General features: G+C 43.2%; 1 protein-coding gene across 1 annotated transcript in view; it reads right to left on the bottom strand.

The window, feature by feature from the left end:
* Window positions 1-22,052, bottom strand: part of LOC124788447 (solute carrier family 22 member 7-like) — a 239,255-nt gene that overhangs the window by 12,911 nt on the left and 204,292 nt on the right. Inside the window, exon 5 of the mRNA XM_047255719.1 lies at window positions 10,852-11,020. Within this exon, the coding sequence (XP_047111675.1) occupies window positions 10,852-11,020 (169 nt within the window). The remainder of the gene's footprint in view (window positions 1-10,851; window positions 11,021-22,052) is intronic.

Genomic DNA, 22,052 nt, shown 5'->3' with positions numbered 1-22,052 from the left:
GCTACCTCAGCCATCCAGTGTGCAGTGTATGATCGCCTTGGATGCTGAGAGTATGGTGACGGATTTTTTGGAAATGCATGGCATGCGTTTACTAATATTACAAATCAGAAAAATTCAGAGGAGGCCTTTGCTACTAATTTCGATTTATGTTGTGCTTCAGTATACAGCTCCATTAGCAACATCATTACCTGGCATTGCTAGAGAAATATGTACATTTTTCTATATATGGTATTTGTATACTTTAAATTGTTAGCTCAAGTTTAAAAAGAGAAAACATCATCTTTCTAAACTGTGTTTCATATCATAAAAAACTTCAAACATGTTGAATAAATTCTCCAGTTCATATAACAAAAGTATATTTGACATACAGAGTGATTTACATGTCCAGTAATCTAGACAAAGAGGCGACCGTGTAACACTGACGTATAGGCAGGAGCATGTAGTAGAACTTTTATGTAAGTACAAACGAATAGTTGTCCATGTACAGCATGCATCTACACCTGGTAGACAAGTTCTTGATGTAAGGAGCAGTGACTTTACACTCCAGGTGTATCAAAGAGATGTAGCACATTTTTACATGAGATAAATCTTGATAATTCAGCTGTTGCAATGCCATAGGGTAATGGAGCATTAGCAGCTGTAACAAAATACCTCATGTTACACGAAAATTATTACAAAATGCCCCATTTTACAAAAGAAGATGTAACAAATTGGCTTCCATTATTTATAAATGTTATACAGCTTTACATAGTGAACTCTCAAAACTAAGTACCTCAGACAGGTGAAGTAAAAGAGTACACAGTACCTACAGACTGACTTTACAGTTCAAGTCGTCACTATGTCGAAAGCACTTAACACATCTTCAATGAGATGAAACTTATATAAAAACTTAACTGATGCAGTGTCTTAAAGAGTGAGAGGGTTAACAGTCCAAGCATTTTGTAGCTGTTGTTGGACTTAGTAGTTCATTATTAGAAGTATGAAACATACAAAATATCTGTGTGAGTGAGAGATCACGATCAAGAAAACTTTCTGCAGCTACAGTGGAATCGTTCTTTGACTTCATAAACTACATTTCTTACGGACAATACTATGCATTATATTTTATGTGCCAAATTGGACTCATATCAATGCCATCAGAAACCTTTTCATTTTGTGTCACACAGTATCGATGATGTAACGTACAGAAATGTGCTTTTAAGCAATGATTACCATTTCTCAAAAAGAGGCAGTAAATATCATAATTATGTTTTCGGATTTCTTTACAACGATTTCACTTTGTTATCAATATTTCGGCATCTGACATAGAAATCCAGTGGAAATATCTGATTTCATTGCACTTTTTACAAAACGTATAAAACCAGCAATAGCTTAGAAAGGAAAAACGTTTGTGTGCTTCAGTAAAATCGTCAAAAGACTCTGGATTGTTTCGATGTCTTTTTACAACTGAGGTGCATTGGGACGCAGCACAGCGATTGATAATGTTTGGTGGCCAGCATCCTCTGAGCAGTGCAGTCTCACTCACGCCTCTGCTCTGAGTAGACATAAGGGCAGCCAGTTGTAGGCTGTCTGCCTGCATCTCATCAGAAGGCGATTCTCACAAAAGAATCACGTTTAAGGTACGTGAGCGGAGTTATTCCGCCTGTAAATGGCTTATGCAGCTAGTTTATTGATTTCCACTCTTGTAAAAATGTCATTCTTTTTTAATCACGTACACTGTTCAGGTACAACATAATGGCCACCTACCTAGTAGCCGGTATGTCCACCTTTGTCACGGATAACAGTAGCGACTCAGCGTGATTTGGAAGCAATGACGCCTTGGTAGGTCACTGGAGTGAGTTGACACCGTATCCACACACACAGGTCACCTAATTCTCTTAACTCCGTGGAGGTGGGCGATGACCTCTGATGACACATTCAATCACATCCCAGATATGTTTGATCGGGTTTGGACCTGAGAAGTTGGGGGGGGGGGGCAGCACATCAATTGCAACTCGCCACTGTGTACCTCGAACCACCCCATCACACTGCTGAGCTCGTGACACGGCCCATCACCTTGTTGATAAATGACACTGCCATCTGGATACATGATCGTTATGAAGGGATGTATGTGGTCTGCAATCAGTGTGTGATACTTCCTTGGTTACGATGGTGCCTTGCACGAGCTCCACTGGACCTATTGATGCCCAAGTGAACGTTCCTCAGAAAATAATGGACTCATTGCCAGCTTGTGTCCGTCCAGCAGTACAGGTGTCAAGGAGCTATTCCCCTGGAAGGCTACCGATTCGCGCCCTCCCATCGGTATGATGAAGATGTGGTTTCATCAGACCATGCAACGCCCTGCCACTGCACCAACGTTCAGTGCCAATGGCTGTTTGCCAATTTCAGTAGTAGTTCCCAAAGTTGTGGTGTTTACATTGGCATATGCATGGGCCACTGGCCGTGGAGACTCATCGTTAGGTATGTCCGGTGCACTGTGTGTTCAGACACTCTTGTACCCTGCCCAGGAGTTAAAGTCTGATGTTAGTTCCGCTACAGTTAGCCGCCTTTCCTGTTTTTCAAGTCTGCCCAGGCTATGACATCCAACGTCAAAATGAGGGATGGTCGCCAAACCTCACGATGTCCGGTTGGCTTCACCACTTCTCGAAGACACTCATCGCAGTACTCCTTTAACATCTGACAAGTCGTGCGGTTTCCGAAATGCTCGTGCCGAGACATCAGGCCGGCTGGAGTGGCCGAGCGGTTCTAGGCGCTACAGTCAGGAACCGCGCGACCGCTACGGTCGCAGGTTCGAATCCTGCCGCGGGCATGGATATGCATGGTGTCCTTAGGTTAGTAAGGTTTAAGTAGTTCTGTTCTAGGGGACTGATGACCTCAGAAGTTAAGCCCCATAGTGCTCAGAGCCATTTGAACCATTTCTGGGACATCACATTCAGCCTTCGGTCAAACTCAGATACATGGCGCTCCTCCCCCATTCTACACGTGGACAGCACGCAGACTGATACTATGCGCACAGGTTTGTGACTGACTAACAGTCATTCCACGTCAGGCGATGTTCCTATCGCCTGGACGTGTTTATATCAATGGTAGGTCGGTAGTCATAACGTTGTGACCGATCAGTGTGTATTTGCCATGCTGTTCAGGGTTATAACTCGACTTGTAAAAAGGAAAATTGTGTTTCATTCTCCATTTTCGTTGGTAAGTGGCTGCAGCACATACGAAAGACGAGTTTCTAGAATAACTTGTGACAAGCAATTACCACAATTTTCATCATAGCTTTCGTCCACCCCACACATAAATTTTTATGAATTTAAAGAACCTGCTCTTCTCACGATTTCTCACCCATTGTACAAGTCTTCCCCCAGGATGACAGGTGAGCGTCTCCCTTTTTCATAGATTGCCCGCCGCGCCAAATGGCCGCGCGGTTTGAGGCGCCATTCACGGATTGGGCGGCCCCTCCCGACAGAGGTTCGAATCCTCCTTCGGGCATGGGTGTTTGTATTGTTCTTAGCATAAGTTAGTTTAAGTTAGTTTGAGTAGTGCGTAAGCCAAGGGACCGACCACCTAAGCAGCTTGGTCCCTTACTAATTCACACACACACACACGCACACACACACACACACACACACACACACATATACATTGCCCTTACAGAATTAAACGTGTGGGTTATAGTTCAATTTTAAACTGGGAAGAATTTTCAGTTTCCCTGACAGTTTCAATGTGCGGTAACGCACAAGCGTGCTTCTCGCGTTTCAAATTCTCCTACTCCTCCTGCCATTTTAATTTAGGTCTAATGGGCCGCGACTGCAGAGACATTACAAACAATATCACATCATGTTAGGCATTTCAATCGGCAGTACGCATTGTGCATTTATTTCCAGTGCGACCAGGTGGCTTTTGCTAGCGGCAGTGGCAGGATAACTCTGGCGTTGGTCCAGCCCAGACTGACAAGGCACTCATGATTCATGATGCATGGCTACATGCGGCTTACAGCCTGGTGGTGAACTTTGCAAGTATGGCAGAGGGCCCTCCCCAGTGTTGTATTCGCTTAAATAACAAAGGTGCAAGTGAATACATATCCCATATAGGAATCGTCCAAGACTGCAAAATAGCTATTAGTTGCTGCATTCACCTCCTCGTTTGAATAAAATCTTTCGCTCGCCTGCCATTTCTTCAAATTGGGGAACAAATAGTAGTCCGAGGGAGAATAGGGGGATGTGAAACGAGTTGGAATCCTATTTCCATTAATTTTTCGACCACAACTGCTGAGGTGTGTGCTGGTGCATTGTGGTGATGGAAAAGGACTTCTTTGCGGTCCAATTGCCGGTGCTTTTCATGCAGCTCGGTTTCCAAACGGTCCAATAAGGATGAATAATATGCATCTGTAATTTTTTTACCCTTTTCCAGATAGTCGATGAGGATTGACCCTTGCGAATGCCAAAAGACAGTCACCTTAACCTTTCCGGCCGAAGGAATGGTCTTCACCTTTTTTGGTGCAGATTATCCCTTGGTAACCCACTGTTTAGATTGTTGTTTGGTCTCAGGGGTATAGTAATGTATCGATGTTTCATCCACAGTGACGAAACAACGCTTAAAGTCCTATGGATTCTTCCTGAACAGCTGCAAACCATCCTTGCAACACTTCACACGATTCCGTGGTCAAGCGTGAGCAATGGCAGAACCCATCTTGCTGATGGGTTTCCCATCTCCAAATGTTTATGCAAAATATTATGTACCCGTTCATTCGAGATGCCCACAGCACTAGCACTATCACGCACCTTGACTCTTCTGTCATCCATCACCATATCCTGGATTATATCAATGATTTCTGGAGTTGTAACTTCCACAGGGCGTCCAGAACGTTCAGCATCACTTGTGCCCATATGGGCAGTCTGAAAATTTTGAAACCACTTATAAACTGTTCTAATCGAAGGTGCAGAGACATCGTAATGTTTATCAAGCTTCTCATTCGTCTCCTGAGGCTTTTTGCATTTCATAAAGTAATGTTTAATCAGCACACGAAATTGTTTTTTGTCCATTTTTTGACAATCACTCGACTTCCTTAATTCACACTAATGCCAAACAAAAACAAATAGACCAATACGGCTGAAACTTTGTGTGCGTTCTTTCCAAAGATGCTACCAACTGCTGGCCTGAGTGGCCTGGCGATTCTAGGCGCTACAGTCTGGAACCGCGCGACCGCTACGATCGCAGGTTCGAATCCTGCCTCTGGCATGGATGTGTGTGATGTCCTTAGTTAGGTTTAAGTAGTTCTAAGTTCTAGGGGACTGATGACCTCAGAAGTTAAGTCCCATAGTGCTCGGAGCCATTTGAACCATTTGCTACTAACGAAACATGACCGCGCTACGCGCCGGTGGTGCCATCTCTCGGACTTTGCACGAACTTTTCAAACGCCCCTTGTATAATGACAAGTATTTGACAGCAACATGTGAGACATTCCGTTTTAAAGGTAGAACAAGTCAGCTCTCTGGATTCAAACGAAAGTTGACAATTATCGGAACTGCAATTTTGGAGGAGTGGGGGAGGAATTGTTTCAGCATAGTACAAGCGTATCATGTCCAAGAGTGAACAGTACCATCATCAGAATGGGGAAAACCGATGATTTTTCGAATGTCTGGCCATTTTCAGATTAGATTAAGGGATCCTACAACCATCAGGTCGTCCTTATTTCCATATGTCCACCATCTTAGATGTAAGTGACATGGCGTCTATGTAGACTGTCCTCTTATCTCCAGGTCACTATCTGGGGTCACCGTCTTGGATTGTAATATCATACCTACTGTCCTCGTATCCGCAGACCGTCATCTTGGATCACAATCTTGTAGTCTCAGGCCATAGAGACTGCCCTTGTATCCTCAGTTCGTCAGCTTACATTGCTTTCTTTGATTCTGACGTCGTACAGACATTTTGGTTTAGAATATTATGATGTTGTGGCGAAGGGCTTTAAATGTCTACGAGCACTGTAAACATGTACCTCCAAACAAACATAATATTTATCATGTAACTTTGATTTACCATGGACTCTATCTTCGAAAATAACATACAAAATCAAAATCCATTCCAACATATAGATTTTCAACACATGTTAAAAACACATTCGATAACATAGTGTATACTTTTCACACAGGGAGAAACAAGGACTTGAAAACCTGAAGGCACCCAATATGAGATGCGATCCCAGAATCCATAAGACTGACATTCCCATGAGGTGAATAGTGATAGTGTACCTCCTACAAACCTACTAACAGCGCAGATGGAATCTCTGTTCATTCAGTATTGTACATCTGATAATAGTAGGACAACAAAAAATTGCTATTTAGGTAAAAACACAACAGATAATAAAGAAATCATGTACAACTACGTTGCTTTGCTTCGATTTAGGAAACCTGTACATTATCATTACATTAACATCACTGTTAACGAGGTAATTAAACTAATTGAAGAAAACCTAATGAAACACAAGCAGCCTCCTCAGCAACATGTGAATGAAACAATAACATTGTTACAGTTAATAATACAACAAAACTGTTTTGAATTCAATTAGGAGTACTACGATCAAGGATGTTTACCTATGGGTATACCTATTTCAGGAACACTAGCCAACATCTTCATGAATCATACCGAAAAACTAGTATTTGAAATTCTGTCAACAAAGAGAGGTTACAACGTCATCTACTGATACAAGTAGATGGATGACATAATATACACTGAAGAGCCAAAGAAACTGGTGGACTTGCCAAATATCATGTACGGCCCTTGCGAACACGCAGAGGTGTTGCAACACAGCATTGCATGGACTCGATTAATGTCTGGAGTACTGCTGAAGAGAAATGACACCATGGGAGCAGGGCTATCCATAAATCCGTAAGAGTACGACAGGGTGGACATCTCTTCTGAACAGAACGTTGCAATGCATCCCAAATATGATCAATAATGTTCATGTCTAGGGAATTTGGTGGCCGGCGAAAGTGTTTAAACTCAAAAGCGTGTTTCTGGAGCTACTCTGAGGCAATTCTGGACGTGTGGGGTCTCGCCTTGTCCTGCTGGAATTGCCCTAGTCCGTCGGAATGCGAAATGCACTATGAACATGAGTGGATGCAGGTGATCAGACAGGATGCTAACATGCGTGTCACCTGTCAGAGTCGTATCACTCCAATTGCACACCCCCCACACCATTACACAGACTCTGTCAGTTTGAACAGTCCCCTGCTGACATGCAGGTACCATGGATTTATGATGTTGTCTTCATACCCGTGCACGTCCACTCACTCGATACAATTAGTAATGACAGTCGTCCAACCAGGCAACAAGTTTCCAGTCATCAACAGTCCAATATCGGTGTTCACTGGCCCATGCGAGACGTAAAGCTTTGTGTTGTGCAGTCATCAAGAGTACAGGAGTGGGACTTCGACTCCGAAAGCCCATATCGATGATGTTTCGTTGAATGATTCGCAGGCTGACACTTGCTGATTACTCAGCATTGAAATCTGTAGCAATTTGCGGAAGGGTTGCACTTCTGTCATGTTGAACGATTCTCTTCAGTCGGCGTGGGTCCTGCTGTCACAGGATCTTTTTTCGGCCGCCGTGACCCCAGAGATTTGATGTTTTACAGGATTCCTATATTCACAATACGCTCGTGGAATGGTAGTATGGGAAAATTCCACAATCGCTACCTGGGAAATGCTGTGTCCCATTGGTCGTGCACCGACTATAACACCACGTTCAAACTCACTTAAATCTTGGTAACCTGCCATTACAGCAGCAGTAACCAATCTAACAACTGCACCACTTCTTCTTCTCTTTCATTGTAGTTCAATTCCCCATTGGAGCCGGCCGGCAGCAGCATATGAGCTGCTCTTCAGCCGAAAGACGTAGAACATACAATAGAAGAATTTAAAAACAACATAAAGGAGAAAATATGGTGGACATAGATATAAAAAAGGGGGAACATTATGGAAGACAATAGACAAAAAAGGGCGACTGTAAAATGGAGATAAAAACCATAAAAAAGTAGCGCACACAAAAAACCATACACTGGGACAATTAAAAGAACACAAGGCGAAGTATGACTAGCGCATAAAAGTATCGACAGTCGATGTACAGGAGAACAGCACCAAACACAACACTGACGTAGCACACTGATGACAAGGAGAATAATGGAGGATCTGCTGGCCGCAAGCAGATGAGGGGGAAGAGAAGAAGTGAGGGAGGGGAAGAGAGTGGGGGAGATGGGCAGGAGCGGGGGGGCTCGCCGAAGAGGGTGGAGGAGGGAAGGATGTGGGGGAGAGGAAAGAGATGAGGATGGGATGCAGGGACTGAAGAGGGGAAGAAGGAAAATCCGTTCTGGGAGAAGGAGGGGAGAGGAAAAGGGGGCCCTAGGGAGGGGGGGGGGGGAACAAGGTGTGGTTAGTTGGAATGAAGGGTATATGTCATGGCAAAATTCAACATCCGGGAGGGGAGGTGCTGGAAATTGCCCTGATGAAGGAAATGGAGGGTGTGGAGGTGGAGAGAGGAAGTGATACAGCGATACAACTGTGCCAGACACCTGTTGTCTTATATAGGCGTTGCTGAGCGCAGCGCCGTTTTCTGCCTGTTTACATAACTGTATTTGAATACGCATGTCTATACCAGTTTCTTTGGTGTTTCAATGCCTATGCTAGATCAGGCTCAGGACACATTGCAGCATATATGTAAGTAGTATGCACAACAACATAAAGTTTGTAGTAGAGGAAGAAGAAGAAAACAAACTCAACATTCTGGATATAACCAGAAGACATGACAAGCACAACAATGACAGGACAACAAACACAATAAATAAATTAACCTCAAGCCACCCACAGAGTCAAATTTGATGTCAGTTACATTTTAAAGAGGCCCAATGAAATTCCCCTAAACACATTCGATTACCAAAAGGAGGTAGAAACTGTAAACCACATGCAAAGTAAGTTAAACTTAAGGTAAACTTAACAAAAGAAGAAAGTTACAAATGAAGAAGCAGACAAATCAGGCCGACCAACACATATGGTGACAGACGGCCGGTCGCGGTTCTAGGCGCTTCAATTCGGAACTGCACTTCCACTACAGTCGCAGGTTCGAGTCCTACCTCGGTCATGGATGTGTGTGATGTCCTCAGGTTAGTTAGGTTTAAGTAGTTCTAAGTCTAGGGTACTGACGACCTCAGATAGGGCCGTTCGGGCTAGCAGCAACGTATGATGTGTTGGAGTCAGCAAAATCTTGCAGCCGTCTTCCTATATTGTGATTAATTATTAAACTGACGGTTACTTGCCAGGGAAGTGCACCAGTGGGCTGGCCGAAGTGGCCGAGCGGTTCTAGGCGCTACAGTCTGGAACCGCGCGACCGCTACAGTCGCAGGTTCGAATCCTACCTCAGACATGGATGTGTGTGCTGTCCTTAGGTAAGTTAAGTTTAAGTAGTTGTAAGTTCTAGGGGACTCAGAAGTTAAGTCCCATAGTGCTCAGAGCCATGTTTGTTCCTTAAAATTGGTTCTATCTGCAATTGTTTGTAATCCTGGCCCTAAGCCGTTAGTTGTTTGATGTGTTATGTGTGGCCTTCAGCCGAGGATTTTACGTGAACCCCTTTTATAAGGCCTTCAGCAGTGTGTATTCTTTAAAGCAAAATTTTTTTATAAGAAGGAAGGGGTTTACTTTAAATTGTTTGTATGACTTGTTTTTCAGACCTTCAGGCGTTGTTTCAAATTTTTTTGTGGCCTTCAGCCCTGCAATAAGTTAATATTTATTTAATTAGGCTTTTGGCCATTCTGTTATAAGTGTAAAAAGAAACTTCTTGGTTAGAAAAAAATGTTTATTAATGTGTTTTAATTATAGTTGTCCTTCAGACGTGTAGTGTAGGCCTTCAGCCGCTAATTGTTTTCAATTGCATGTTTTCTTTTAAATGTTACCTTCTATTTTTAATTGCGTTTGATTTCTAAGCCAGGCCTTCAGCCATTCTCGTTTCTGGTACGGTTTTTGGACTTCAGCCCAGAAAGCATTTTCTTTAACTAGGCCTTCAGCCGTATTGTCTAATTGTGATCTTTTAAAGCAATCTGTAAATAAGTGGTTCTTAGAAAAATAAAGTTGTGTGTTTGATTGTGCAACTCACAGTAACTGTTTACAGCACCATCCACAATCGTAACATTATCCTGTGCGCTCTCTGAGTACCTGCCAACCAGGTTTAAATAATAATGAACTATGTTGCTTGGGACCAGGTTGTGTATCTTGTTCGTACCTAAATAAGATCAGAAATATTTACAAAATAGGATTGTCGTCACAAAGTAAAACAATACTTTTTGGTCACAGTACCGCATCCAGGTCGCTGCACCCGGCGGCATACTACAAAAAGGACCACGAAAACCCCAAGAAATAAATTAGAAGACTTACTGCGAAGTAGGACAAGTAAAGACAAGACGGAACCGGCTTCAGTATGTCTCCGGATACTTTTAATCAGATAGCGTGTGAAACCCCATCGGGAGTTACGTGCACGTCGGCGATGTTACAGCGGTCATGAATGATAACGGCTCGTCAACGATTTCGTTGTCACGCCACAACACGTGGCCCCTGACATCAGCATGAAAAAGGGTGCTCGACGTTCCTTAATAGATGCACCTCTATACCTTGTCCACAAAAAACGAGTTACAGAAGCGTAAGTATCATTTATTACACGCACATAGGAATAGGCATCGATATTGCATATCAGTTGATACCTCTGCAACAACAAGTAAGCCTGACATTACTTATGTTTTCAACTTACTCGTAATATTAAATCTCAAATCACCTATTAGCAGGCCTGCGTGTATATCCATCATCTTACCTGCAGAAGAGTAGTAATATAAGGCAGCACAGTACTGCAAAAAGCATGGAGTGCTTCCAGCTGGGAAACATCTGAACACACAAGCAGGCAGACACCAATCCTATAGGTAGACCAACCCATGCCATGCAATTGATACAAGAGCGGTTTCTGATATCTGTCAATTCCGTCCCTGAAATATCAAAATCAGCATCTTATTTAATTACTAAATATAAAATGTAACGCTTTTTTATTTTAAGTTATTTCACGTGATACACTTCCATACTACTGTGTACGCTAACATTTACAAATAAAATGCAACACTTAGCATAACAACAAACAAATGAATAATACTGAGTCCACATAAGCTTAAGGTTACATAAGATACACATTAAATTTATAGAGAAAAATATTATACAACCAAAACCAGAGTTCGATGAGATTAACATATAATGAAGAGATCATATAAATTGCCTCAGAGAAATTTGATATTACCAACAAAGCACAAAAATAGAAACAGCTTTAGAGAACATAAAGCAGCTGACAGGAACCTTGTGCGTGTTGTTATTATAATGCGATTACAGGCAAATTTCTATGCATTCATCTCACATGTCACAATATGAAACTGTGTGTTTTGAAAGTGATGAAAGTTGTGCTCTTATTATTCGAAGTAGTCAGTTGACATACTGAAATTGGTTCAGGGAGCTAGGGACATATGTTTTGCGACGTATTTTCATACCTGTGGCTAAATTGTTTGAAGTGTAACACCACACCCGTCACTTATCTGGTTTTGGCGTGTGTTCACCCCAGCTAATTGACTAACAGATCAACAGAGAGGGCAAGACTGCCGCAATATCAAATAATGCAAAGAAAGTAATAAGGCCCTGTGACTCCTGATTGAACTGCAGTGGCAGTGTTGATATTAATTGATTCAGAATTGATCACTTTTAATTAAAAAGGGGTGCACATTGATGTTATATGCAGCTATTGAACACCAGATGCAAATGTTGAACATAAAATTAATTAGGAAAGTGACTTGGGATTTCAACTACTTGATTGAAAACAGATGTAGTCGATTATCACAAATTTATTTTAACTCACAAGCTTCAATCATCACATTACATCACTCTCCTACCAGGCAGTGGTAATAAATTGCGTTTGCGTGGAGTAAAGCTCGATAACTCAAAAGTAATTTCTGTCGACTGACCCAGGTGTAATGCAAAGTGCGAGAAGAATTCTACAGTACATGGCCCATGAAACCCTCATGGAAACTTTGCCAACATGATCCAACAAATTAATCACTGGCCGGGGCAGGCGCAATATCACCGAATACAGCGTGGGGGAGCATCGTCGTTGTGTGGACGTCGGCCGACCTCGTGGTGCTGCAAGGCTGCGCTCGCCTATTCACTCCTAGCTATCTTGCTCAATACATAGCTGAACCAAAACTTTCTATCTCCAAGCTCGATTGTTCCATTTGCTAAGTCCTAAACTGCAGGGATGCTCACTCTTTCTCAGGCAAGCTGAGTAAAGAACGCCACGTCCACACTCCAGGCAAGCTGGGAACGGAAGACCTCTACTGAGACTTCTGCCAGTCCCCTTTTCACCTCAGTTTCCCCTCCAGCAAAATCACTTATGCCAATTACATCGCAAGTTGCGTTAATTATGTGTCGCTTCCCAGTGCCGACCAATGCCTGCTCTGGGAAGTGAACAAATTCCCACAAAATTTCCCTTCCTCTCAACTTGTTCTATTTAGCTCCCCCCAGGCCACACATCAAGGCTCGCATCTGCACAATCATCAAGTTTTCCGGAATTCAGACTCCCAGGAGAGTACTTCAAATCCCTTGGTCCTACATTCCCATTGGAGGCTGGCGTATTTCATGCTTTCGCTCTTCACCTGATTTACTTCAGGCTCTGCGGACCATGAATTCAGCGTGAAGTTGCTATAGTCACAAACACGCATATTTTGACCTCTGTTGACTGCTCCACCGTAGCTTTGCGTGGCTTTGTCGCATGTTTCACAGAAAATGGGACGACGGACATTTATCAACAGGCGTACAAGTTCTCCGTCTATTTCCCGGTACACCAACATGGAGTCAGGGTCAACCACCCACTCACTGTCACTCATCTTAAGGTGACTGGAGGCCGCGCACCGTTACCACTTTCTCAGAGCTTGAGCCGCCCTAAGCTGCCTATTGTCGCTTCCCTTAGCCACTCCCCCAGCCAGCCACAGTCAAATACTTCCCTGGGGTAAACTAGCGTCCAGTAAAGTGACTCGTTTCCACAAAGTTTTCATGTCGTGTGAATTACTTTAAAACCATCACCCGACATTAATTATTCCACTATGTCCATACTATACCCTCTACAAGATGCATTGTGCCTTGTCAGTCATTTTGTTGAGCCCTACTGTTCGCTCAATGTCAGTTAGGTGATCTTTAATGACTTCATGTAAGGGGCATAGTTCTTGCCATCTTACAAGAGTGTGTCTACAAATCTAAACTAGCAGTATCCAGGGTGGTTTCTTCATGCGTCAGTTCCACGATGCGCTGTAGTTTGGAGGTAAGCGGCTCCCTACAGCTAACAGAGTTAAGTTAGTTCAAAGGAAACCAAGGATACAGAATAAGACAGTACCTGCTTCAGATTGAGCTTACCCTTAGCCATATGTGACTTTGTTAGAGTGCCATTTTGTGCTGCTGCAGATTTTAGTGTACTGTACAGTCCTTAGTTTCCCCTTCAGCGAAATTAGCTAGTCAAGAAAAGTGTATTATTTATATACGTATTTTGTGTATGATGTGTGTACTAAAATGTAATTTTTTTGTTTTTGCTTTTTTTTTCGTGGAAAGAAATATTAAATTATGGAATGTAAAAATCACTCAGCACTAATAGGGACTAAACATGGCAGTTCTAAGGTATGAAAGAATGATGATTCTTCAGTGTATGACAGACATTACTTATGCAACATTCTCGTAATTTTGTTATGTGAAGTCACAAGTATTCGTCTCCGAATAATTGCTGCAACTTACATTCTTGTGAATCTTCTTGAACCTTTTTACTGTATTCTTCTCTTGGTCTCCTTCTACAATTTTTACCTCCCACACGTCCCTCCAATACTAAATTGGTGATCCCTTGATGTCTCATAATGTGTTCTGTCTTCTTCTAATGACGTTCCGTCACAAATTCTTTTCTCTCTATTTCGATTCAGCACCTCTTCATTGGCTACATGATCTGATCATCTGTCCTTCAGCATTCTTCTGTAGCACCACATTTCAAAACCTTATGTTCTCTTCTTATCTAAACTGTTTGCTGTCCACGTTTCACTTCCATTCGTAGCTACATTCCACATAAATACTTCCAGAAAAGACTTCCTAACACTTGAACGCATATTCTTCAGAAAGCTTGCCGTTGACAGTCTAGATTTTTTAACTCCTTCTTCTGCCATCATCAGTCATTTTTCTGCCATATAGCGAAACCGATCTATAAGTGTCTCGTTTCCTAATCTAATTCCCTGAGTATCACCTGATTTAATCCGACTATATTCCATCATCCTTGCTACGCTTTTGTTGATTTTAATCCTATATCCTCCTTGCTAGTCCCGTTCAACTCCTCTTGCAAGTCATTTGCTGTCTCTAATAGAATTACAATATCATCGCCACACTTCAAAGTCTTTATTTCTACTCCCTGAAATTTAATTCCTACAGCAATATTTTCTTTGGTTTACTTTACTGATTGCTCATTGTACAGACTGAATAACATCGGCGATGGGCTACAGCCCTCTCTCTCTTCCTCCTCAACGATTGCTTCCTTTTCATGCACCTCGTCTCTTATAACTGCCGTCTAGTGTCTGTACAAGTTGTAAACAGCCTTTCACTTCCTGTATTTTACCCCTGCTACCTTCAGATATTTAGAGCGAGTATTCCACCCAGCATTCTCAAAAGGTTTGTCTAAGTCTACAAATGCTACAAACGTAGTTCGCCTTTAGTTAATCTATCTTCTAAGTCACACAGTTAATATTGCCTCGTATATATCTATAAGATAGAGAGAGAGTTCGTAGGCTAACTAATTTTAAAGACACTCAGTGGAGAGTTACATGAAACTTAGTTTTATGGGACTTTTAAAGCAGATTTATCTAGAAAACATTATTAAAAACTTTGTTAAGCAACCATAAACGTCACAAAGTAAGTGGCAAACGGATGTTAGTCATTCATTACCACTATTAATGTAAAGGGGATGAATTTGTGGAACGACTAGTTATCGACGACGCCGTCAGTCCGCACTGAGAAGAGAGTCAGTTTCGTTAAAAAATGAATCAAATCTTTGTTCTTAATGGTGAACGTCTAAAATCAAACTTAAGGTCAATCGGCTTGGGGTGAGGAATAAATGGTGTTCCGGATATTAGCGAAATGCACCATCCTTAATTCCTGCTTGACCAACACACCAGGCAAGTATTAAAGTGTATTATTCGTTCTCTGCGTATGACGTTTGTACTAAAGTGTTGTTTTCTTTGTTCGTTTCATGTCGCACAGGTAAGACACTGACAAAGCGAACCAATGGTGCCCTACCAACGCAATAATTGCCAGTGCAGGTGACTAAAGAAAAGGGGATTGAAAGCTTATGATGGTGAGAACAATGGGCCATCATTACCAGGTCATCTCTCCACATTCTTATAAAATGTATGTGTGAACTGATTTATGTGTGATGTTTTACCTCACAAGTCTTGCACATGTAAAAATCACTTCGTATTATATCAACATCACATTATAAAATTCCCTCCCACCACCATCCCCACCCTCTACCCCATGGCGCTACCATTTTGTGAGTATGTACTTGGCTACCACAGGGTCCCAGCCGTTGCAGCAATTCTTCTATCCGTGCTCTAAGCTTATACTTCCACTATCACTCCCCCCCCCCCCCTCTCTGACTCTCCGACAGACGGTTTTCTTGACGCAGACACTTCTTGGACCTGGTTTATGATTTGGGATTCGAGTCTGTACTTCCGACGTTTCTTTGCAACTTTTCATTAAATAAATATATGATCTCCATTGTCACGTTGGACCTGTCACCAATTTTCAAAATTTTCGAGAAGTGCAGATCTTACAGGGAACATTGACCAATGTGGTGTATGCTCCACCTTTGTGTCTTTCCATCCTACACCCTTCCATTTAATAATGTAGTACACCCAATACCCAACACAGCAGCCATCCCATTGTGGGGGAGGGGTTGTCAAGAACCTGCGCTGTGGTACCCCCCAACTACGCAGGGATCACACTGTTATTGGCTGAGGTGAAGACTTGCCATGTATGCCAAGGAGTGTGTGCCCATCATGACTGGGCCAGGAGGATTCCAAGCAACTGATTAGTGACCCAGTAGCCATTGTTGCGGCTAGGTGATTCCCATTGGGAAAGCTTACGTTCAGTGTGGGAGGCACCATGGCAGATGAGCCACAAACGAAGCAGATGAAGTTATCTCCTGGAGGTGGCCATATGGCTCCAGCAGTCTCTGTGGGAGAGCGTCCTCGTTTAGTGCAGAGAGATGCAACCCTAAAATGTCCCATTATCTGGCTACGCTGTGGGGGAAACAATGGGCGTAGCAGCAAGCAGAGAAATGCTCCCCTATAACTCATTTTGCCCAAGGACTAACAGAGATTCCTTCTTGGCCACGAAACCCTTGTTCTTTGTGGAGAACATAGAATACAACCTGGGGTCGTGGCAGAAATCTATAAAATGAAAAGTCAGTCAGTTTTAATCGAAGCAACATCGCCCACCGAGTCACAGACGCTGCTCACTTGTCACAGGTGATTGTAATTCCTCACACTCCCCACTCTAGTGTGAATATGGTTCAGGGCATCATTTTCCAATGAGACCTGCTCTTGCAATCTGACGATGAGTTACCTGTCAACTTGGAGTGTTGGGGTGTCCATAGGGGGCCAACGTGCAATAGGATCGCTACCAGTGTCTTCACCTTGGCCTTTGAGGGTGATCCATTGCCTTAAAAGGTCATGGTGATGGTACACCAATGCGATGTGGAACCGAATGTTTTTCCCTCTCGCCCCCCATGTGATGCTTCAAGTGTTTGATTTTCGGGTACATGCCTTCACATTGCCATGCTAGCCCCATCTGTACAGATTGTGGACGACTGTTGCATCCAAATGCTCCTAGTGTCCCTCCTTCCCATATGTGTCAACTGTGGAAAGCACCACTCTCCCTGCCTGTCAGGCTGCATCATTTTCCAGAGAGAGCAGAAATTATAAGAATATAAGACTCTGGGCAAGCTAACTTATCAAGCGGGGCAAGTATAAGTGGTTGCACTCAGTATGTATTACAGTGTCATATGCTACAGCTACAACGACGTCGCCATCTTTGGTGACTATGTTTGCCTCCTGATGTTTGGCGGCTCTCCTCTTGCTGCATTCCCCACACCTACTTCAGGATCATTGGCTTCCCACCTACTACGTATATCGGTCTCCACCTCCCAGCTAGAGACACATCATCTTCCTCCCGCTTCTCTCACCAGGAAGACGTCGCTTGGGAAATTTTCTTGCAAGGTTTCTGCTGTTCTAATGCCAGACGCCAGCCAGTGGCTGATGAAACCAGAGGCTGCTGGTTGCAGGGTTTTGTCATCGCCATCATTACCTGAAATTGATTCAAAGAGGTCACAATATCATCCAAATCCTCCAAGGAGAGGAAGATAAGGCGAACTCCTCCTAGAAGGAGATTCCTGTGTCTCCCATGCCACTAGATCCTATCTGTTCCACTCCTGTGGCGGAAACAGAAATTCCAGCAGCCTCTGAGGCCCCAGGTCGCACCACACAATGGAACCTAGAACCTAAGTATGTTGATGCCATAACCCCTCAACCAGTGGCAGCAGGTGGTCCTGGTGCGTAATATGCCTCACAGTACATTGACAACATTATTCTCCAGTGGAATCGTAGCTGTATTTTCCATCACCTGGCTGTGCTATGCCATCTTTTTCTCTCTTTGCTCTTCGCCTGCCATCTGGAATGCCCTTCAGTAGACTTGGTTTCCAGTATCTCAGGCTCTGGCCCTTCATGAATACCAGGGACATAGTAAGAATCGTGTTACCTGTGACTAGGTGACGGGGGAAGTTACCACATATGTTCTGGACACTCTACACAGCGAACTTGTGCTTTTTAAAACACCTTTTGCGGCTGTGGATGTGGGTAAAGGCATTTTGCCTCCATCCTGATCATGAAGTGTCTCAGAACATATTGTTTGCATTCGTTTGCTCCCTCACATCTTGTAATCTTAAGTGATGTCATTGCTCGTAATCCTTTGCGATGTGGAACAATCGTCGTTGGCCGTAGTAAAGATCTCAGAAACTTACTGGTACAACTTCACCTTTTCCGCTTGAATACTACTGCCCCTTCACACTTCAGTGTAGCAAACAGACCTTTCTCAGTCATTAACATTTCCATCTGCAGCCCTTGTCTTCTTCCATTCATCCACTGGAGAGTCACACTGTAACAGCATGCGTTCTCAGAAATGATAAGGTCACAAAGGTACATGTATCACATTGGAACAACGGAAATAAAATGTTCAAACGTACCTACGTTCTGTATTTCAATTTAAAAAAATTTACCTGTTACCAACTGTTCGTCTAAAATTGTGAGCCATATGTTTGTGACAATTACAGCGCCATCTATCACAAAGCGAAAAAATTTCTTTACGTGCTACACGAATATGTAATAAAAATGGGGGTTCCTATTTAAAAAAAAACGCAGTTGATATCCGTTTGACCTATGGCAGCGCCGTCTAGCGAGCCAACCATAGCGCCATCTGGTTTCCCCCTTCAAGCTAGACAAGTTTCGTTCTTTGTAGTTTTCTCGTTTGATCCTTATTTCGTGAGATATTTGGCCCGGTCACTGTCAATGGACCACCCTGTATAGCTCTACAATGGTTAATATTTGTTCTTGTAACTGCGTATCTTGCACTTGTGGATGTTTTAGAACTGAAATGTATAGTATCCAGAGCATAGGACGTAGAGGGTTCTAGGTGTGTGACAGCACTGCGTGTCTGTAGCGCTCCTAGTGGATGATTGTTTCAACAACAGTTATAAATTGAACTCTTCAACCGGTGTTTTCAGATAAATAAAATTGTTACAAAATGTATGTCTACTTGTACCTTTACATGAGCCGCTGAGAACCAAAGTGGTCTAGGTAAAAAAATTTAGATCTGAGTAATAACACTCAGTTTAATCATGATGAAAATATGTTGCTGTAGGGTGGAGTAACAATAAGTCGCAATTGAGCCGCTTGAGATCTCCCAACATATTCTTCCTCTCACGCCATAGTGAAGTGTGTTCGCGGGAACAGTGGTATAGCTGAAGCGGCGAGGCCACATGGTCTTGTTGTTCTGTACTTTTTTGCTTGTTTGTTTCCGCTCTAAAATCAAAAAGGCATTGTAACAGTGCCACTAACTACACTACTGGCCATTAAAATTGCTGCACCAAGAAGAAATGCAGACGGTAAACGAGTATTCATTGCACAAATATATTATACTAGCACTGACATGTGATTACATTTTCACGCAATTTGGGTGCATAGATACTGAGAAATGAGTACCCAGAATAACCACCTCTGGCCGTAATAACGGCCTTGACACGCCTGGGCATTGAGTCAAACAGAGCTTGGATGGCGTGTACAGGTACAGCTGCCCATGCAGCTTCAACACCATACCACAGTTCATCAAGAGTAGTGACTCGCGTATTGTGACAAGCCAGTTGCTCGGCCACCATTGACCAGACGTTTTCAGTTGGTGAGAGATGTGGAGAATGCGCTGGCCAGGGCAGCAGTCGAACATTTTCTGTATCCAGAAAGGCCCGTACAGGACCTGCAACATGCGGTCGTGCATTATCCTGCTGAAATGTAGGGTTTCGCAGGGATCGAATGAATGTAGAGCCACACATCTGAAATGTAACGTCCACTATTCAAAGTACCGTCAATGCGAACAAGAGGTGACCGAGACGTATAACCAATGGCACCCCATACCATCTCTCTGGGTGATACGCCAGTGTGGCTTCCAAAGTGCGTTCGACGCGATGTCGCCAAACACGGATGCGACCATCATGATGCTGTAAACAGAACCTGGATTGATCGGAAAAAATGACATTTGCCATTCGTGTACCCAGGTTCGTCGTTGAGTACACCATCGCAGGCGCTCCTGTCTGTGATGCAGCGTCAAGGGTAACCGCAGCCATGATGTCTGAGCTGATAGTTCATGCTGCTGCAATCGTCGTCGAACTGTTCATGCAGATGGTTGTTGTCTTGCAAACGTCCCCATCTGTTGACTCATGGATCGAGACGTGGCTGCACGATCCGTCACAGCCATGCGGATACAATGCCTGTCATCTCGACTGCAAGTTATATGAGGCCGTTGAGATCCAGCTGGGCGTTCCTTATTACCTTCCTGAACCCACCGATTCCATATTCTGCTAACAGTCATTGGATCTCGACCAACGCGAGCAGCAACGTCGCGATACGATAAACCGCAATCGCGATAGGCTACAATCCGACCTTAATCAAAGTCGGAAACGTGATGGTACGCATTTCTCCTCCTTACACGAGGCATCACATCAACGTTTCACCAGGCAACGCCGGTCAACTGCTGTTTGTGTACGAGAAATCGGTTGGAAACTTTCCTCATGTCAGCACGTTGTAGGTGTCGCCACCGGCGCCAACCTTGTGTGATTGCTCTGGAAAGCTAATAATTTGCAAATGACAGCATCTTCTTTCTGTCGGTTAAATTTCGCGTCTGTAGTACGTCATCTTCGGGGTGTAGCAATTTTAATGGCCACTACTGTATCAGCATTGTTTTGTTTCTTTAGATCTGTAATGTCCAGTTGCTATTAAAGTAGAAATCGTCTTTATAAGGGAAGTATGCACTCCATGTTGAAGTCTAGGTTAAAACCTACACGAGTCAAGAAGTGATGACTGACATTAAATGCATAAACCATTATACACATCCGTCTCAACAACGTCACCGAGGCAAAAAAGGAAAGACATGATGACATTTCTCCCATACATCCACCCGGTACAACCAACTGACAACTGCAAGTTCGAATTAGGAATCTGAACCTGGACATGTTGACGATTTGGCAGAGGAAGATGGTGTAGACGGTGAAATAGAAGAAACGGATACACTGCTGAACTATTAGACAGACCCAGTAGGTAGCATTCTGGTGGTTAAGAACAATAATGAAATTATTTCAACCGAATTTCTGAGAGAGAAGTGCATAATGGAAGCAATAAGTGCAGAATCACATTAATTGTATGACATTATGTTTATGTTTCATAAATAAATCGCAGTTACGGAGATTAAAACACAGCGTATTGCTTCTCAGATATTCAGCTCCATCGTAATGTGTGAAAAATTGAATTCTACCATTTTGGCTCTCAACCACTCATATCGTATCTGCATTTGCGAATAGGATTAAACTTCGGGTGCGGTGTGCATTGGTGACAATGAAAACTTGTGTCGTGCCGGGACTCGAACGTGGATCTCTGACTTTACGCTAGCTGTCGCCTCGATGATTCCACATTTCGTACTGTTGACTACCGCTGCAGTGTGTGTTGCACCAGACACGCATGCATGTTGAGGGACACTGCACAGCACATTATAACAACACAGGTACTGCAGTTTAGTACTCGCACCTGTACCACGAGTGAAACAATATGTTACCTTACAACTGTTATCATTATGATGGAAACAGCCTATTTGATGGCTTACATTGATAATTCTGCCAGAAACAAAACCAAAGACAAGCGTGAACAATACGCTGTTGCAGCCTGATATCGAAGAGTCTGGTCCGCATTAAACGGTTACATCAACGGAACGTACCAGTGATTGACCATTTGGCGCTACAATTGTCTGGGCTGGTGTGAAGGAACTTTCCTTGCAATGCAGGAGCAAGGGCAGTTGCAAGAAGGGCTGATTGTATTGCAGCTTAATTTACGTCCACATACTCGCCAGGAGCGATGATCTGTGTCTGAAGATTTTTATGTAGTGCTGGGACTCACCTTGCGTGCAAGCACGACTGGGACCATAACATCAGAAACGATAGAAGAATCCAAACGGTAGAAGTTCTGACAAGTAGTGGATGGTAACACTAGATATCGCGGGAAAAAGTAAAGATAGAAGAATGAAATTAATAATGAACAATAATCCACTCGTTTAGAGATAGATCAAACATGGAGCAGAAATATCAGAGATCTG

Source organism: Schistocerca piceifrons, chromosome 3 (genome assembly GCF_021461385.2).
Source record: "Schistocerca piceifrons isolate TAMUIC-IGC-003096 chromosome 3, iqSchPice1.1, whole genome shotgun sequence".
NCBI lineage: Eukaryota > Metazoa > Arthropoda > Insecta > Orthoptera > Acrididae > Schistocerca > Schistocerca piceifrons.
Note: the sequence above shows the minus strand (reverse complement) of the source record. Positions and strands in the feature narration are given on the sequence as shown.